The sequence below is a fragment of the Salvelinus sp. IW2-2015 genome, linkage group LG6.1 (genome assembly GCF_002910315.2).
Source record: "Salvelinus sp. IW2-2015 linkage group LG6.1, ASM291031v2, whole genome shotgun sequence".
NCBI lineage: Eukaryota > Metazoa > Chordata > Actinopteri > Salmoniformes > Salmonidae > Salvelinus > Salvelinus sp. IW2-2015.
The window spans coordinates 809,169-827,439 of NC_036845.1; the positions used below are offsets into that span (position 1 = coordinate 809,169).

The 18,271-nt window shown below is 43.3% G+C and overlaps 2 protein-coding genes across 3 annotated transcripts in view; both read right to left on the reverse strand.

The window, feature by feature from the left end:
- LOC111964584 (C-Jun-amino-terminal kinase-interacting protein 4) overlaps positions 1–13,891 on the reverse strand; it is a 24,016-nt gene extending 10,125 nt beyond the window's left edge. Inside the window, 26 exon segments of the mRNA XM_070443860.1 lie at positions 1,841–1,908; positions 2,053–2,133; positions 2,237–2,279; positions 2,487–2,628; positions 3,179–3,226; positions 3,332–3,418; positions 6,512–6,567; positions 6,570–6,646; positions 7,057–7,197; positions 7,505–7,558; positions 7,970–8,097; positions 8,218–8,254; positions 8,374–8,526; positions 8,782–8,839; positions 9,175–9,425; positions 9,694–9,869; positions 9,963–10,032; positions 10,191–10,258; positions 10,433–10,503; positions 11,626–11,673; positions 11,676–11,742; positions 11,926–11,934; positions 11,937–12,122; positions 12,279–12,658; positions 13,387–13,432; positions 13,696–13,891. Of these exon segments, the coding sequence (XP_070299961.1) occupies positions 1,841–1,908; positions 2,053–2,133; positions 2,237–2,279; positions 2,487–2,628; positions 3,179–3,226; positions 3,332–3,418; positions 6,512–6,567; positions 6,570–6,646; positions 7,057–7,197; positions 7,505–7,558; positions 7,970–8,097; positions 8,218–8,254; positions 8,374–8,526; positions 8,782–8,839; positions 9,175–9,425; positions 9,694–9,869; positions 9,963–10,032; positions 10,191–10,258; positions 10,433–10,503; positions 11,626–11,673; positions 11,676–11,742; positions 11,926–11,934; positions 11,937–12,122; positions 12,279–12,377 (2,218 nt within the window). The 5' untranslated portion in view covers positions 12,378–12,658; positions 13,387–13,432; positions 13,696–13,891.
- Positions 13,892–16,593: 2,702 nt separating this feature from the next.
- LOC111964709 (transmembrane protein 100) lies at positions 16,594–18,017 on the reverse strand. Of its 2 annotated transcripts, none has more exons than XM_023988541.2 (2): positions 17,809–18,017; positions 16,594–17,538 (listed from the first exon to the last, which is right to left on the reverse strand). In XM_023988541.2, the coding sequence occupies exon 2, from the start codon at positions 17,222–17,224 to the stop codon at positions 16,799–16,801; it is 426 nt and encodes a 141-aa protein (XP_023844309.1). In that variant the 5' UTR covers positions 17,225–17,538; positions 17,809–18,017; the 3' UTR covers positions 16,594–16,798. The 2 variants fall into 2 exon arrangements, with proteins under 2 accessions (XP_023844309.1, XP_023844310.1); XM_023988542.2 differs by having other exon boundaries at positions 16,594–17,469; positions 17,809–18,016.
- Between the last annotated feature and the right edge of the window lie 254 nt (positions 18,018–18,271).

Genomic DNA, 18,271 nt, shown 5'->3' on the forward strand with positions numbered 1-18,271 from the left:
ATATCCCGGTTATGTCGTTTTTTTAAACAGGGATCCAGTAGCGCAAGACGAAGTTAAGCTCCACAAAATATTGACCCAAATCCTCAGACCTGTGTTGTTAAATTGTAACACACATTTAGTACCTTTATCATTGCCTGGAGGGAATGTGCTGAAATACACAACGTTTAGCTCATATTGTTGGGTTTTACGCTATATCTCTGAAATGACCTCTACCCCAATACCACTAATCCCTAACATGCCTCTAAATCTTTACCCAAGAGAATATCTCCTTACATAGAGAGAAAAAAAATGGTTGACTTTCTGTCATTTACAATCTAGACGTTCAAGTTGACGCTCCCACTGGAAGTATGTTGAGTTCCCCCTCACTTGTCAGTTGTAAAATAATTAACATCAAGTCTGACTCTTGAACAAAAATGGTACTTAATAGTGGAAAAAGAAAGCCCCAGATTCATAATATTTGGATCTGTTATTGTGAGTTTTTGCAAACCAGTGATATTGTAAAGCATTGGAACGTAAATCTGATAGTCTTCTATATTTTATGTAAATATGGCTCTAAGTCAAAAGCGTAATCTGCATTATCTACAACTGATATATTATACTTTATTGTTATATTATTGGATTTCTTTATGTTTGTTGTATGTTCTTCATCTCTCTTTGGGTGGGGTGAAAAATAAAATAGTTGTATTCTATGTAATTTTCTACTCTGGAACAATATATATGATGTTAAACAAAAAGAATGAGAGGGACTGGGTCTTGGGGACCTCAACACGCTTCAAAGGGGCTCCCGACGTGACGGGAAGCACTGATCTCATGAAAACATTTCTAAAAATCGTTTTTTCTTTGTCATTTATGGGTATTGTGTGTAGATTAGATGAGGATTGTTATTTTATTTTAATCCATTTTAGAAATTGTGGAAAAAGTCAAGGGGTCTAAACTACTGTTCCGAACTGGAAGAGGGGATACCTAGTCAGTATGTTACAACTGGGAAATGCATTCAACTGAAATGTGTCTTCTGCATTAACCCAACCCCTCTGAATCAGAAGTGGGGGGCTGCCATAATCGACAACCACGTCTTTGGTGCCCGGGAACAGGGGTGCCGGCTTCAGGGGAAAAAGACAGATTTTTACTATTAGTCAGCTCAGGGATTTGATCCAGCAACCTTCGTTTACTGGCCCAGTCTCTAACCACTAGGCTACGTAAGCTATTCATATCAGTACGCTGCAATGCCAAAAGGGAAGAAAAACTATTCTAAAAGTATCTCAAGGTTCAATATCATAGAACTTCTAAAACACTGGCAGGTTGGGTCTACTTCACTTTCTTCAGCTACTCTCTGGGAACACTCCCAGATAGCTTCAGTGAATAAAACCATAATGCTGGCAATACTGGTTTATCAAACCATGCAAGGGTGGTCAGTAGGGCATTGAAATAACAGTACCCTTCTCATGCAGAAAAAACAACGCGCACAACGCCCCGCGAGAGGCAGATAGGATGGCGAGAGCAACTAGCAGTGGCCGCGAATGTTGAGGAGAGGATTGTCCTTGACAGTAACCCGACCTGACCCTGACAGTAACCCGATCTGATCCTGACAGTAACCCGATCTGATCCTGACAGTAACCTGACCTGATCCTGACAGTAACCTGATCTGATCCTGACAGTAACACTCCGATCTGATCCTGACAGTAACCTGATCTGATCCTGACAGTAAGCCTGACAGTAACCCGACCTGATCCTGACAGTAACCTTGATCTGATCCTGACAGTAGCCTGACTGATCCTACATAACCGACTGTCCTGACAGTAACCCGACCTGATCCTGACAGTAACCTGAGAGGGGGAATTACCTGGGTTGTGCGAGAAGAATGCAAGCGTCCCATTGGCTAATCCAGCAATGACTTGACCCTGTGAATACCTGAAAGGTTTAGAGTTGAAAATAAACAAAGACAAAACATGCAATATTCAAACTGGTACACAATTATCCTTTCAGATCTAGTCATCCAAGTGTCCAACTGTAGGGGCTCGCGGTCTATATCGGACTGGGTACAGGAGTACTCACGTGAGAGAGTGCACACCCTCAGACAGAGAGATAGACTGCAGACAGCGCCTCCTGGCTGTGGACGCGGAGTGGACCAACACACTGGGAATGGAGGAAGAAAGAAACAGAGGAGAGAGGGAGAATGAGCAACTGTCAATTGTTTAACATATCATGGAAYAGCATGGTTCTGATCTCCACACCTCACCTTCCTTCCTGAGTTCCAATCCACACAGTTCCTGAGGTCTCACCTGATGACACAGAAACATAACAGAGACAGTAAGCTGATAGCATTGCCAGTGTTTAAAGCATTGTTAATGGAAATAACTAGTTGAGTGATGATTTGGAAATGATGGTGGCTATGGTTAACAAGTCTACAGAAATCWAAAATTGGTAAGCTGATCCTAGATCTGTGCCYAAGGGTAACTTTTACCCGGAGAGTAATAGATAGCACTGACCAGTAGGGGGCACAGCACAGATGCATAGGGCGGGCGAGGTGGGCGGGAGGCTGAACTGATCCAGCACCGTATTGGACCGTGCAGGGTTGATCACTGTGACATCACTACTGGAGGCGGGACCAGAGACCACCCACACTGCACACTGACAGAGTGGATGGAAGAGAGAGGAGTGATGCCTACTACTGAAAAATGACAGATCAACCYCTAGCCCAGTGTTTCCCAAACTCGGTCCTGGAGACTCCAAGGGGTGCACGTTTTGTTTTTTGCCCTAGCACTACACAGCGGATTCATATAATCAAAGCTTAGTGATGAGTTGATCATTTGAATCAGCTGTGTGGTGCTAGGGCAAAAACCAAAACCCCTTGGAGTCCCCAGGACCGAGCTGGGGAAACACTGCCCTAGCCCCTACCCACTAGGCGTTTGTGTGTAGACCTAAAAGGTTTGGATGGGTGTAACCAGTATGCTAAACAACATGGTTCCATCTAGCCTGTCAGTGGACATGGAGCTACTACCATATTGATTCTACCTATCAAACCTCTCAGATCTACAAGAAGTGCCAGTAAGAGCTAGGGGTCAATTTGACATTGAGAAAACCATTGGCATGACATGGTCTGAAAATRGTGGTTAGATGGTACTGCAAGTGGTAGTTACTGTGACTAGAACTAGTAAWTTGACGGTAATGACCACCTTACCGTTGTCTCGCCTGAGATCTCAGGTGTGACAGCAACAGCACAGTTTAGCTACAGAGAGAAAACACAAGTTATGGACTGTGTTCTGGGAAAAGACTGTCTGGGTTAAAAACCATAGCACTGATTGTAAACATGTTTCTGAATAGTAAGTCCTACCTTGGCTGTAGAATCTCTCTGGTCCAGCAGTCTGAGCTGCACTAGGACAGGCACATCTTTGGGCTCAGGGGTCGGATCGGAGGAATCCTGCAATAATCCCACACAATATACTGAATATACCAGATTAAGGTTTGTGTCTACTTCCACAGTCTGTGTGTGAGTATTTTCACCTCTGAAGTAAATATTGTGTTTACCTACAGTGTCTTCAGAAAGTATTCACACCCCTTGACTTTTTCCACATTTTGTTGTGTTACTGCCTGAATTTAAAATGTATTCAATTGAGATTGTGTGTCACTGATCTACACATAATACCCCATGTCACAGTGGAATTGTACAAATAAATAAAAAATGAAAAGCTGAAATGTCTTGAGTTAATATGTATTCAAACCCTTTGGTATGGCAAGCCTAAATAAGTTAAAGGAGTTAAAGTGTTGCTTAACAAGTCACAACTTGCATGGATTCACTCTGTGTGCATTCTGTTTTGAATGACTACTCCATCTCTGTACCCTACACATACAGTTATCTGTAAGGTCCCTCAGTAGAGTAGTGAATTTCAAGCACCGATTCAACCACAAAGACCAGGGATGTTTTCCAATGCCTCGCAAAGAAGGGCAAAAAAGCAGACATTGAGCATCCCTCTGAGCATGGAGAAGTTATTAATTACACTTTGGATGGTGTATCAATACACCCAGTCACTACAAAGATACAGGAGAAGGAAACCGCTCAAGGATTTCACCACGAGGCCAATGGTGATTTTAAACATTTACTGGCTGTGATAGGAGAAAACTGAGGATGGATCAACTGAGGATGGATCAACAACATTGTAGTTACTCCGCAATACTAACCTAAATGACAGAGAGAAATGAGGAAGCCTGTACAGAATAAAAATAGTCCAAAACATGCATCCTGTTTGCTATAAGGCACTAAAGTAATACTGTAAAACATGNACTAAAGTAATACTGTAAAACATGTATCCTGTTTGCTATAAGGGACTAAAGTAATACTGTAAAACATGTGGCAAAGAAATTCATTTTTTGTTCTGAATACGAAGCGTTATGTTTTGGGGCAAATCCAAAACAACACATAACTGAGTACCACTCTTCATATTTTCAAGCATGGTGGTGGCTGCATCATGTTATGGGTATACTTGTCATCTGCAAGGACTAGGGAGTTTTTTTAGGATAAAAGAAAATTCGTAATAGAGCTAAGCACAGGCAAAATCCTAGAGGAAAACCTGGATCAGTCTGATTTCCAACAGACACTGGGAGACAAATTCACCTTTCAGCAAGACAATAACTTAAAACACAAGCCCAAATATACACTGGAGTTGCTTACCAAGACGACATTGTAACTAGGCCACTCAGGAACATTCAGTTTTGACTTAAATAAACTTGAAGATGCCAAAATGTTTAAATGTCTGTCTAGCAATGACCAACAACCAACATGACAGAGCTTGAAGAAGTTTTAAAAGAATAATAAATGGACAAATAGTGTCCAATCCAGGTGTGCAAAGCTCTTAGAGACTTAACCAAAAATACTATTTATAATCTCGCTAATAATCGCTCCCCAAGGTGATTCTAACATGTATTGACTCAGGGGTTGAATACTTATGTAATCAAGATAGATTAGTGTTTTATTTTCCATAAATGTTTTACAAATATTATAATTTTTCTCCCACTTTGACATGACAGATTATTGTTTGTAGATTGTTGTCAAAAAATGACAGTTAAATCTATTTTAATCCCACTTTGTAACTCAACAAAACGTGGAAAAGTCAAGGGGTGTGAATACTTTCTGAAGGCACTGTACAGTTGAAGTCCGAAGTTTACATACCCCTAGAAATGTCAGAATAATAGTAGAGAAAATGATTTATTTATTTCATCACATTCCCAGTGGGTCTGAAGTTTACATACACTCAATTAGTATTTGGTAGCATTGCCTTTCAATTGTTTAACTTGGGTCAAGCGTTTCGGGTAGCCTTCCACAAGCCTCCCCAAATAAGTTGGGTGGATTTTGGCCCATTCCTCCTGACAGAGCTGGTGTAACTGAATCAGGTTTGTAGGCCTCCTTGCTCGCACACGCTTTTTCAGTTCTGCCCACAAATTTCCTAAGGGAGTGAGGTCAGGGCTTTGTGATGGCTACTCCAATACCTTGACTTTGTTGTCCTTAAGCCATTTTGCCACAACTTTGGAAGTATGCTTGGGGTCATTGTCCATTTGGAAGATCCATTTGCGACCAAGCTTTAACTTCCTCACTGATGTCTTGAGAAGTTGCTTCAATATAATCGACATCATTTTCCGACCTCATGATGCCATCTATTTTGTGAAGTGCACCATTCCCTCTTGCAGCAAAGCACCCCCACAACCTGATGTTGCCACCCCCGTGCTTCACAGTTGGGATGGTGTTCTTCAGCTTGCAAGTCTCCCCCTTTTTCCTCCAAACATAACGGTGGTCATTATGGCCAAACAGTTCTATTTCTGTTTCATCAGACCAGAGGACATTTCTCCAATAAGTATAATCTTTTCCCCCATGTGCAGTTGCAAACCGTAGTCTGGCTTTTTTATGGCGCTTTTGGAGCAGTGGTTTCTTCCTTGCTGAGCGGCCTTTCGGGTTATGTCGATATAGGACTCGTTTTACTGTGGATATATATGTATATATATATACTGTGGATATATATACGTTTTACTGTGGATATATATACTTTTGTACTTTTGTATATATATATTTTTTTCTTCTGAGGTCTTGGCTGATTTCTTTTGATTTTCCCATGATGTCAAGCAAAGAGGCACTGAATTTGAAGGTAGGCCTTGAAATACATCCACAGGTACACCTCCAATTGACTCAAATTATGTCAATTACCTATCAGAAGATTCTAAAGCCATGACATCATTTTCTGGAATTTTCTAAGCTGTTTAAAGGCACAGTCAACTTAGTGTATGTAATCTTCTGACCCACTGGAATTGTGATACAGTGAATTATAAGTGAAATAATCTGTCTGTAAACAATTGTTGGAAAAATTACTTGTGTTCATGCAGCAAAGTAGATGTCCTCAACCGACTTGCCAAAACTATAGTTTGTTAACAAATAAATTTGTTGGAGTGGTTGAAAAACGAGTTTTAATGACTCCAACCTAAGTGTATGTAAACTCCGACTTCAACTGTGTGTGTGTGTGTTTTACACTGTGTGTGTGACAGTGGGCATGCTTCCAGCCATGAACTGGCGTTTTCCCAGGGTTCCCAGACATGAGGCGGATTTCTCTCGTACAGCTCCCTCCTCCTGACCCGCGGAGACAGGGCTGCAGCAGGGGAGGCACCACTGGGAGGAAGCGGGAAGAGGAAGAACAGAGGGGAAGAAGGAGCAGTGGGTGAGAGAGTGGTTTAAAAAGATGACTGCTTTATGATAGTTACTAATGTAACCTATGTTACATCTTTTTAAACCACTCTCTCACCCACTGAGGTGAGTTCACTTCAGACCTTACAATGTAAAGCACTTTGAGCAGTTGCAAAGAGCTCCATAGACATGTAATCCCATTATCATGGGGAGGCAGGTAGCCTAGTGGTTAGAGCGTTGGGCCAGTAACCGAGCTGACAAGGTAAAAATCTGTCGTTCTGCCCCTGAACAAGGCAGTTAACCCACTGTTCCTAGGCCGTCATTGTTAATAAGAATGTGTTCTTAACTGACTTGCCTAGTTAAATAAAGGTTAAATAAAATAAAAATCAACGTACTCTGTCTGAGTTGTACTGACAGCCAGTTGCCGTGGAGACCCCATTGGTGAGTGAGTGAGGGACGGGGACGTCGGCAAGGTCAGCGCTAGAGCAGCRGACGGAACCAAGGGGTTCTTGTTCAGGCCAAACAAACGGTTGAATCTTGAACGGACAGAGAGATGGTTAATTTGACTGCAATGGACCAGAAACTATTACGCATAACTTTCCCAAAGGTCTGGTCATGTGCTTGGGCTATAGACTGTGTAGCCACAGGTAAATATGAACAGCTAAATGTTGTGAAGTCAGAGCCAGGCCCAAGACAAATATGTGTGGATGTGTGCCTGTTATCAGTTCAAGGTTTAAAGTGGAGAAAGTGGTTAACAGCATCTGTGGACTTCTTCACTGCAATAATTGCCAAATTAAAAACAGTCGTCTTTTCCTTCCTGATTCTTCACTCCCTCGCTCCTACCTTCTCCACACACTAGTCCTTTCTCTCTCTGTGATCCTCTCTTCTTGGGTGGCCCTGAAAAGAAGGGATGACTGATGTGAGATGGAGAAAAATGAGTTATTCCCTTCTCCCTTTTCTACAGGACTATGAAACCTCCTGTCAGTCTACTTCTATGGGGGAAGACAGGCAGGTATGGTTACCGAATGGTCTGACTGCGTCTCACAGCCTCCTGTCAGTCTACTTTCCTATGGGAGGACAGGCAGGTATGGTTACGAATGGTTGACTGCGTCTCACAGCCTCTGTCAGTCTACTTCTATGGGGAGACAGGCAGGTATGGTTTACCGAATGGTCTGACTGCGTCTCACAGCCTCCTGTCAGTCTACTTCTATGGGGGAGACAGGCAGGTATGGTTACCGAATGGTCTGACTGCGTCTCACAGCCTCCTGTCAGTCTACTTCTATGGGGGAGACAGGCAGGTATGGTTACCGAATGGTCTGACTGCGTCTCACAGCCTCCTGCAGCTCAAACAAACGCTCCTTATACTGGTTCTTCTCCATGACAACACGGGACATCTCCGAACGAGAGAACCGACGCAGCGATATGGTCAGGGAGGACTATGGGTAACAGATTAACATTCTAGTTAGAGTACATCAAGTCCATTAGAGAAACAGAAAAAGGTTACAACACATCTATTAGCAGAATATAAAGAGACAACACAAAGAAAGCCCTCTTACATCATCTGATTTATTTGATTCCAGTTCTTTCCGAAGTCTACAGAAGAGCAGAAACACACGCAATCAATGAATCACACCACATGAACAAATATTGTTTGTATTCCTTTGTTGTCTCATTCTGCCAACCATCAACGACCTGATACTAGAGTTGTGTACCTCTTGGTTTCCTCCTCCATTTCCTTCATCCTTCCCTCCAATCGGGTGACAGTCTCCTGGCAGGAAGTCACCTCCACTTTAAGAGCTGACCTCTCATTGGTCAGCTCCTCCACACGAGAGATCAGTGCTTTCCGGGCCGCGTTCACTAACTCACTGGGAAAGGTAGAGGGAGACAGTGTAAGAGAGAGAGAAAATGAATGAGAGATAGAAATAATGCATAAGTAAGTAAATACAGTAAACAAAGGACCCATTGTGCCCAGTTTTACTTCAGGCCCAATGTGCACTCTGTCAACGTATCTAAATGAAACAGAGGCATAGTGAATGGTAAGCCCCCTACACACAGAGTTAGTCACACAGGACTAGTCATAGTAGGGTAATAATAACGGTGGGATAAMCGCGGGGACTTACTGGGTGTGTTTCAGGTCCTCATACTGAGAAAGAATCTCCTCAAACTGGTCGGTGCTGCCTGCACAGACAAGAAGAAACAAACAGTTCTCACCACAAATAGCATTAACCCATACCTTAACCCTAAGTCAACCCTTTTCAGAACAACTAGCTTGTAATTGCTCACGCCAGATCTCATGACATTGACACTTCAATCCAGTTTAACTAGTGCCTACTGCCCAGCACTGCCTAAGATACCCCCTCAGCTCTTTCCCCCTAGACTTCCTCTGGCTGTAAAATAGAGGTTGTATGTATTTTAAGAGAGCAAAGGGCATACATTTCATCTTATGTGAACAACCAGTGCAGTGTTTCACTGCAAACAGGGGGCACAGGTGTGCCCTTGCCTAATGGCCGTACCTCTGACACTGGGCCCCTGGTCCACACTCTCTATGTATTCCTGACTCAGCTCTGACAGCTCTGAGAACACAGACTCTGTGTTCCTCAGCTCCCATTCCAGACTATCCATATCCTCATCCTCCATCTCCTGCTTCGCTCCTTCCTCTTTTTTCTCCTCCTTCTCTCCTTCCTTCTCCGCCACCTCATTAATTTCTTCCCCCATGCTGGTCTTGTCTCTGATTGGCTCTTTGGCGTCTGCTCGGACCGGGGTGCTAGGGAACATGGGTAACAGAGAAAAGGTTGGGAGGGGGCAGTGAGTGTCAGTTTGTCCAACAGTAAAGTGTGTGTTGGGGAGATGTCCAATCAARAGTCTTTCTGAACCATGACAGACCTGTGAAGGGAAGTYGTCTGATTTACAGTGAACTAGTTGTGGCTGAGTTGGTTTATGGTTATGAATGTGTAAAAGAAAAGCTTTCATGGTAATGCAATAAAGYCAGTCCAGTTCATCTTGCACTGTAAGTGCACACATACAGGACATACCTGGCCTTCATAAGGCCATGAAACTTCACCAGCTCAGGGGTGGAGCTTATGATGTCATTAATGAAGGACGCATCTCTGTCTGGCATTACGACAATGTCAATCACCCTATCGTCCTTGGTTACCGGTTCTTCCAACAGGACAGAATCAGGAGGTGTTTCTGGCCTTTGATCAGTTAGCTGGAAAAGGGGAGGTGTCAGTAAGGACAACTTCCGTAGAAAAATACTACTGCTACAAGACAGAACAGAGGTTATCAAATCTAGAGAACGTACCTCCTGCCCGCTAACACAGGATTCTGACTGGCCCTGGGTAGATTGTGAATTCTTGGAGCGCACATGGTTACTAAAGACAGACAGGGCCCATTGTGACATCATAATGCAGTGAAAATCAGAAACCATCAAATGAATGTACCACAGTGAGAGAGATATCTTTAGAATGGAAAGACTGCATACCGTTCCATGTTGTTGTAGTCATATTAACTGAATTGAGTGTTGGCTAACCTTAGTGGAGATCTCGCTCTCTCTAGATCCATTTTCCTCTCCAGCAGATCCTTATAACTGACCACCAACTGAGAGACAGCGAGAGAACGAGAGAATGGAGTTAGAAAAAGAAGGACAACAAGGAGGGACAGGGGAATAATAAAATACATTTCCAATGATGGACAGCAGCTGTTATTGATAGAAGAGTACACAGACGTTGAGTCCCAAACAGCCTCATCAGTCTAAACATGCTGTCGTCTGACCTTGTTGTGAGTGTGCTTCAGTGTGTTCAACTCTCTGCCCAGTCCAGCCCTCTGCTCTTCCAAGGCCACCACTGTCACAGAAACAACACAACACACAGTAGCAATTAGCATTAGTGTCACATACAGTACGTCTCAATGACGAAGGGTGCCAGTCAGATTCTGCCGTAGCCTACTTGCCATGGTCTTACCAAACATCCTCAGTTTGTAACAAAAAGGACGTGAATGAAGGAAGTGAATCAAATAATATAAAATAATCTACACGGACATGAAGAGGGTAAGGCATCAAAAGAGAGAGCGGGAAATAGATAGAGATTGTTACAACACTGTACATAGTCATAATAGACCATTTGAAATGTCTTTATTCTTTTGTGAGTGTAATGTTTACTGTTAATTTCTGATTGTTTACTTCACTTTTTTTTAAATTCAAATAAAATGTTATTTGTCACATGCGCCGAATACAACAGGTAAACCTTACAGTGAAACGCTTACTTACAAGCCCTTACAGAATCAATGTGCAGGGGCACAGGTTAGTCGAGGTAATTGAGGTAATATGTACATGTAGGTTGAGTTAAAGTGACTATGCATAGACAATAAACAGAGAGTAGCAGCAGTGTACAAGGGGGGGGGGGGGGCAGATGCAATAGTCTGTGTAGCTGTTCAGGAGTCTTATGGCTTAGGGGTAAAAGCTGTTAAGAAGCCTTTTGGACTAGACTTGGCGCTCTGGTACGCTTGCGTGCGGTAGCAGAGAGACAGTTTATGACTAGGTGGCTGGAGTCTTAGACAATTTTTAGGGCCTTCCTCTGACACCGCCTGATATAGAGGTCCTGGATGGCAGGAACCTTCGCCGCAGTGATGTACTACCTCGGTGGTGCCTTGCGGTCGGAGGCGAGCAGGCCATACCAGGCAGTGATGCACCAGTCTTGATGGCTCTCGATGGTGCAGCTGTTATAACTTTTTGAGGATCTGAGGACCGTGTCAAATCTTTTCAGTCTCCTGGGGGGGGGGGGGGGGGGGGGCGGTAGACTTTGTCATGCCGTGGATCCTTACAAGACACCAGACACGTCCCCGATATCTCTGTCTATTCCTCCTGCGAATGACGGGGATGAGGGCCTTGTCGGGCGTCTGAAGTAAATACTTTGCGTCCGACTCGTTAAGTATTCTTCCAGTACGGGGTGACCCAGTCAGACACTCACATTGGTCAGCCTGCTCTCTGGCTTTTTTCTCCAGTTCTTTTTCCCTCTCTCTCTCTCCTTCTCTCTTCCCCTCATCGTCCTCCGTCTGCTCAATTGGTCATCCAACTCCAGATACCGCTAAATTGCAAAAAACAACATGTATCAAAATGAATGAAACTATATGAACGTTTTATTTATGCATTTTAATCAAACATCTGAATTCACTGAGTTGAAAAGGAATTGATCCCAAACCTGACTCCATATCAAATTAGCATAAAAAAAATATATATCATCCATAAACACATTCCATCGCCTTCTCACCTCCTGGGCTCCTCTCTCCTCAGTAGTTTCTCACTCTGGTATCTCTCCAACAGCTCATCTCGCTCTCCTTTCTCTCTCTCGGCCTCCTCCTCCCTCTCTCTGAGCTGGGCTCTGCAGCTGGCCAGGCCCTCCAGGACCCATACAAGAATGGGCACCAGGGACTCCACAACCCCTACGCCATGGGTCTCTATCACTGTCTGTAGCAGGGAAGAAGGGATGGGGGGTAGCATCAGATGAGTGTGGGTGGTGATGGAGAAGAGACAGAGGAATGAAAAGCCAGCGAGGAGAAAGAGAAGCAGGAAAGGGGTGATAAAACAGAAAGCAGTTGAGTGGTGGATGTGATGTGTGTTTACCTGTAGTTCTGAGTACAGTTTCCCGGCCTCTTCACTCACAATATCAGGGTCCAGATCCAGCTCCCCAGACCCACACAGGATACTCTCTCCACACTCCATCCCTCTCTATCTCCCTCTCTGTCTATAAGTTAATTGGTCTCAGCTGATATGAGTATGTGAACTGTGTCTGTCAATACACCTCTTCCTCTTATATATAAATACCTACCCAACTAGTTTATCTAGACCTCTCACACTCATGTCTACTCCCATTTCATCCATCTCTCTACTGTACATGGTCCTTGCTCCATTTCTACAGTAAATGACCCCCCTATTCTCCTTAATGCCTCTTCCTCTGCTCTAACTGACGCTGATGTCTGGGGGGGAGCGGGTTGGTGCCCATTCTGAAAGAGAGAGAGAAAAAAACAGAATCATAATCATTTCTACAATGTCAGTGGAAATATAGGCTTGCAGGTACATACTACATGACTATTTTCAGAAGTAAAAACCCCTTTATAACTATCAAACCACCATCATCTGTTTCCCTTTCTCTTAGTTTCCTGTGTCTCACTGTGAGGGACAGAATGTGAACACTAGACATAGAAGTGATACAGTGTGTATCGAGTTAGTTACTTTATTCACACTATGAGTCTTGTCTACTTTTACATATGTCTGTTGCTCTCTCCAATAACAGGTTGTGCCGTTAGACAAGTGACTTGGCAGTATGCAGAATCAGAATGACTTAACATTAGCATTACTAAGCAAAATGACTCCATTCACGGTTAGTAAGCATACTCCTTTTAATTCACACACACCGACTTAGGGTGTTTCCCAACATGACTTGCCCTAGCAGGCGTACCTGTCCTCCTCACAGATCCCTCCTCCTGCCACCACCAGGCTCTTAACTGGGGATCAAAACACATGACAGTACCCACTACCCTGGTCTAGGCCTCACACCTACAGGCAGTGGATCCCAAGTAACCTCGACCAACGTCTGGCAAGCCTTGTCCCTGGATATGTATATCACTGATGGGGTTTCTTTCTTCTTATTGGTGTGTTGTTATTCTAAAGTAACTGTCAGATTATTATGCAATCTGTCCTCCAAAACGATTCAGACTGTACAAACACTTACCACCTGTTGCTGAATTGGTAGTTTGTGTTGCTGGGTACTGTATGTACTACAAAAACACACACACACACACACACACACACACACACACGAGATATTGAATGACAGCAACACACGGACGTCCAAAGAATAATCGACGATGCAGCCTAAGCAATAAACACCAACTCGATCTAGCCGGCCTAAAGTGCAATAACATGATGACTTATAGATCTTACGAGATTACCTTCATTTCATTTGGCCAACTGTTTAGCCTACTGTACTTCGGAGAACTGCACCAAAACGTTCACTCTGTCTTTTTATATGTTAACTCACCTTTGAGTCTCTTTAGTTCCCAAAACTTGTATATCATTTGTTGAAACAGGTAATATTCCAGTAGTTCACTTTGGAGAAGATATCAATTACTCCTAAAATGAGTTTAAAGAAGGGGGTGTAGTTTAATTGCGACTCATTTGATCGAATTCCTGTTCTGGCCTATCGGAGTGATAAGACTGTCTGCAGTGTCCAACGGTCGTGTACAAGAGGCGGGACATCGGCTGGTCTTGTTTTCAAGGGAGGAAAAAAAGTTCCTAACTTGAACAATGACACGTGACGATGGGAACACTGAAGGGTTGTCAGGTGACCTTCTCTAATACCTGTCTGAATTTTTCACATATGACCTTTCACCCTTTAATCAAGTACAGTATAACTATGTGAACAACTGAACATCCGCAGAAAACCATCAGATGTTTGCAAAGACGTGGCCAGGTATCCAATTTCATATACAGCAGTCATTCCATAGACTAGATTAACCAGATCAGGTTGTGTTTTTACAGAAAATCCTGCTGACTATGCGCTGAAATTGCAGGAAAAGTTTCCTTTCTACATAACATGAGTTACTACCGTAATAACAAATGGTTTGGGGAAGTGAAGGAAATGTGCCAGTGAAACTCAGTACTCTTAGGCAATTCATAGGCCTTTGCGTGAACTATAGACAATGAAACTAGTTTTGAGTATTGCTAGCAAGGGCATGAAGAATGAGTACAGTACATTCTCCAGCAGATGGAGACAAACACACATCTGTCTTTGTCTCTTGTGTGTCTTTTTTATCTGTATGTACACTGACTGTACAAAACATTAGGAACATCTTCCTACTATTGAGTTGCAACACCTTTTGCCCTCAGAACAGCCTCAATTCATCGGGGCATGGAGTGTTGAAAGCATTCCACAGGGATGCTGGCCCATGTTGACTCCAATGCTTCCCACATTTGTGTTAAGTTGGCTGGATGTCCTTTGGGTGGTGGACCATTCTTGATACATACAGGAAACGTTTGAGCATTGCAATTCTTGACACACTCAAACCGGTGCGCGTGGCACCTACTACCATACCCCATTCAAAGGCACTTCAATCTTTTGTCTTACCCGTTTACCCTCTGAATGGCACACATGCACAATCCAATCAGCCTAGATGAAGGGGAGACAGGTTAAAGAAGGATTTTTAAGCCTTGAGACAATTGAGACATGAAGTGGATTTAACAGGTGACATCAATAAAGGGTCATAGGTTTCACCTGGATTCACCTGGTCAGTTTATGTCATGAAAGAGCACACTCAGTGTTTTGTACACTCAGTGTATATCTCTCTCTCTCTCTCTCTCTCTCTCTCTCTCTCTCTCTCTCTCTCTCTCTCTCTCTCTCTCTCTCTCTCTCTCTCACACACACACACACTCACTCCTTTACTCCACCCTCCATCATAACCATAGGATGAAAGATCAAGTTCTTTGAGAGGCTAGTTAAGGACTATATCATCTCCACCTTACCCGACACCCTAGATCCACTACAATTCTCATATGCCCAAACAAATCCATGGACGACGCAATCACCATTGCACTGCACACTGCCCTATCCCAGGATATGTTGTTTCCAGTTTGCATAAAGTCCAGTTCTTTAAAGGCCGTCGTGGTATCGGCTTGAGGGGGGATGTACACGGCTGTGACTATAACCGAGGAGAATTCGCTTGGGAGATCATATTATCTCTTGGGAGATAATTTGAGATTTTTGGTTCCAACCGCCGTGTCATTGTGAGACGCAGAGTAGGTGAACAGATGATCTCTGCATGTGTGGTTCCCACCGTGAAGCATGGAGGAGGAGGTGTGATGGTGTGGGGGTGCTTTGCTGGTGACACTGTCTGTTATTTATTTAGAATTCAAGGCACAATTAACCATCACGGCTACCACAGCATTCTGCAGCGATACGCCATCCCATCTGGTTTGCGCTTAGTGGGACTATAATTTGTTTTTCAACAGGACAATGGCCCAACACACCTCCAGGCTGTGTAAGGGCTATTTGACCAAGAAGGAGAGTGATGGAGTGCTGCATCAGATGACCTGGCCTCCACAATGACCCAACCACATCCCAATTGAGACTGTTTGGAATGAGTTGGACTTCAGAGTAAAGGAAAAGCAGCTAACAAGTGCTCAGAATATGTGGGAACTCCTTCAAGACTGTTGGAAAAGCATTCCAGGTGAAGCTGGTTGAGAGAATACCAATAGTGTGTAAAGCTGTCATCAAGGCAAAGGGTGGCAACTTTGAAGAATCTGAAATATAAAATGTATTTTGACTTGTTTAACACTTGTTTGGTTATTACATGATTCCATATGTGTTATTTCATAGTTTTGATTTCTTCACAATTATTATACAATGTAGAAAATAGTAAACATAAAGAAAAACTCTGGAATGAGTAGGTGTGTCCAAACTTTTGACTAGTACTGTATATAGTGTATTCTAATCATGTACAGTATATATATTTTTCTTCGGGATTATTATTGCTAGGTATTACTACACTGTTGGAATTAGAAACACAAGCATTTCGCTGCACCTGCGATAACATCTGCAAATCTGTGTATGTGACCAAGAAACTTTGATTTGATTTGATTTGATAATGGAAATGTTATGCAATGTTTTACAAACGGTGGGCCTGTCTGACTAAATAATGAAGAGTGACGTGCAATGACCATGTGAAAAGTAATCTTCTAAACTACTTGCATCACATTGAAAATTGTGTTTTGTTTGTTTTCCACAGGAAACCTCTCATCGTCACACTTTCCTGTTGCATTCCACCCAGATTGAAGAGAGAGATTGAGAAAGATGAAGAGGAGGGAAAAGAGAGAGAGAGATAAAGGTCTGTTTATGTGATACCAGAACAAGAGGGGAAGAATTGGCGTTTACACATGGAGACAGAGATTGTCAAATATTTAATCTTCAAATTACTCAACCAAAATACATTTTTATGGTGTGGAACAAATTCATAACATACATATAAAACATGACTGTTCTTCCACTAATACTAAAGTGTGACAGTGTGCAACACAGCCAGACCACTACGTGCAATAATCATAACTTGAAAACGTATTTCTCTCATCCCCTCTTTTTTTTTTTTTTTTTACACAGTCACAGTTTTTTTAACACTCCTCCCTCTCTCCCCTATGAGCACCACCTTCCCATCCTCCCTCTCCTCCCTCGTTATATCTCCCCTCTTCGTCAGGAAGCGAAAGCCCACCACACTGCCCACCACCCCAAAACTGATAGCCAGAACCACCAATCCCAGCCCCAGGAGGTGCGAGGTCCGGCCCCCGACCTGCACTGATTGGTCCCAGATACCCAGGGCAACCACGCTTAGGCCAATCAGAGTGCCCCAAACACCAAAGGCTAGCATGCAGGAGCCACAGGACAGTTCAGCGCCCCCGGTTATCACGGTGATGCCTGCCACGGAGACAACCCCTCCTGGTAGGGTCACCATCTCTGATTTGGAGTCATAGGTCACGGCGGTGGTGGCACCTGGGAGAGCAGAGGGATCCAGGGTGTCCATCTTTGTTGTTATCTTTTAGATGTCTCTTTCGTACTCCGATAGTAGCTTCTGTACATATCTCTGTTACTCCTTTTGTATGTTTCTCTTTGCTTTGTTGCTCTTGGCTTTGTGTCCTGTGTCCAGTCTTGTGTCCAGTCTCGTGTCCAGTCTTGTGTCCAGTCTCGTGTCCAGTCTTGTGTCCAGTCTCGTGTCCAGTCTCGTGTCCAGTCTTGTGTCCAGTCTCGTGTCCAGTCTTGTGTCCAGTCCTGGGCCACAAAGTAGTCAGTTAAAGCACATGGATGGAGGTGTTCATCTCGTCTGCAGTATAGTTTTTCCTATTGAATGATATGATCGTGATGCAATATAATCAAATTGATCAGTGACAACAACCAGTAACAAACCAAGGATTTTTTTTCTTTATTGCTTCAGGATATCTTCATATAGACGTATTTGTCTTTACAGTGTTTAAATCAGGCTTTAGAAGTCCCTAATCAATATCATATGACTCTACAGCTTTAACTCAAGCATTAAATAAAGAGAGAAAAAAAAACACTGCTTTTAAAGAGAAAGAAAACTATTTAATTTGAGTGAAAATAAATACTCACCTCAGTGGCTTCCTATCAATATTGGACCAAATAGCACATTGGTTGGTGTGTAAAATGTTGGTCTGTGGACGTCCTTTACATTCATGAAAATCATTCGATTACTGAAGAGCCCAAATGTATGGGTTTTGTCATCTTCAGTAAAGGCCAAACTGTGTTGGCTTTCTCTGTGGGGAGATTCTAAAGAAATGGGAGCAGACGACTCATTGCTTGTCACCTTTATCATGTGACGCCTACAAAGACGGAGGCGGACGCAGTTGTTATGATTGTTGTTATCATTTGTTTGTTTCTGCTGTTCTCTGTATTCAGTAGGAAGGTCTCGTCTGTCGTTAAGCCTCATTATGACCCATTAACTGGTATTTATCTAGGACCCCTTCCTTTTTCTCTCCCTCGTTCCCTCGCTCTCTCTCTGAAGGTTTGGGTTGGGTCCCACCAAGGCATTGTTTGGGTAGACTTAGAGTTTATG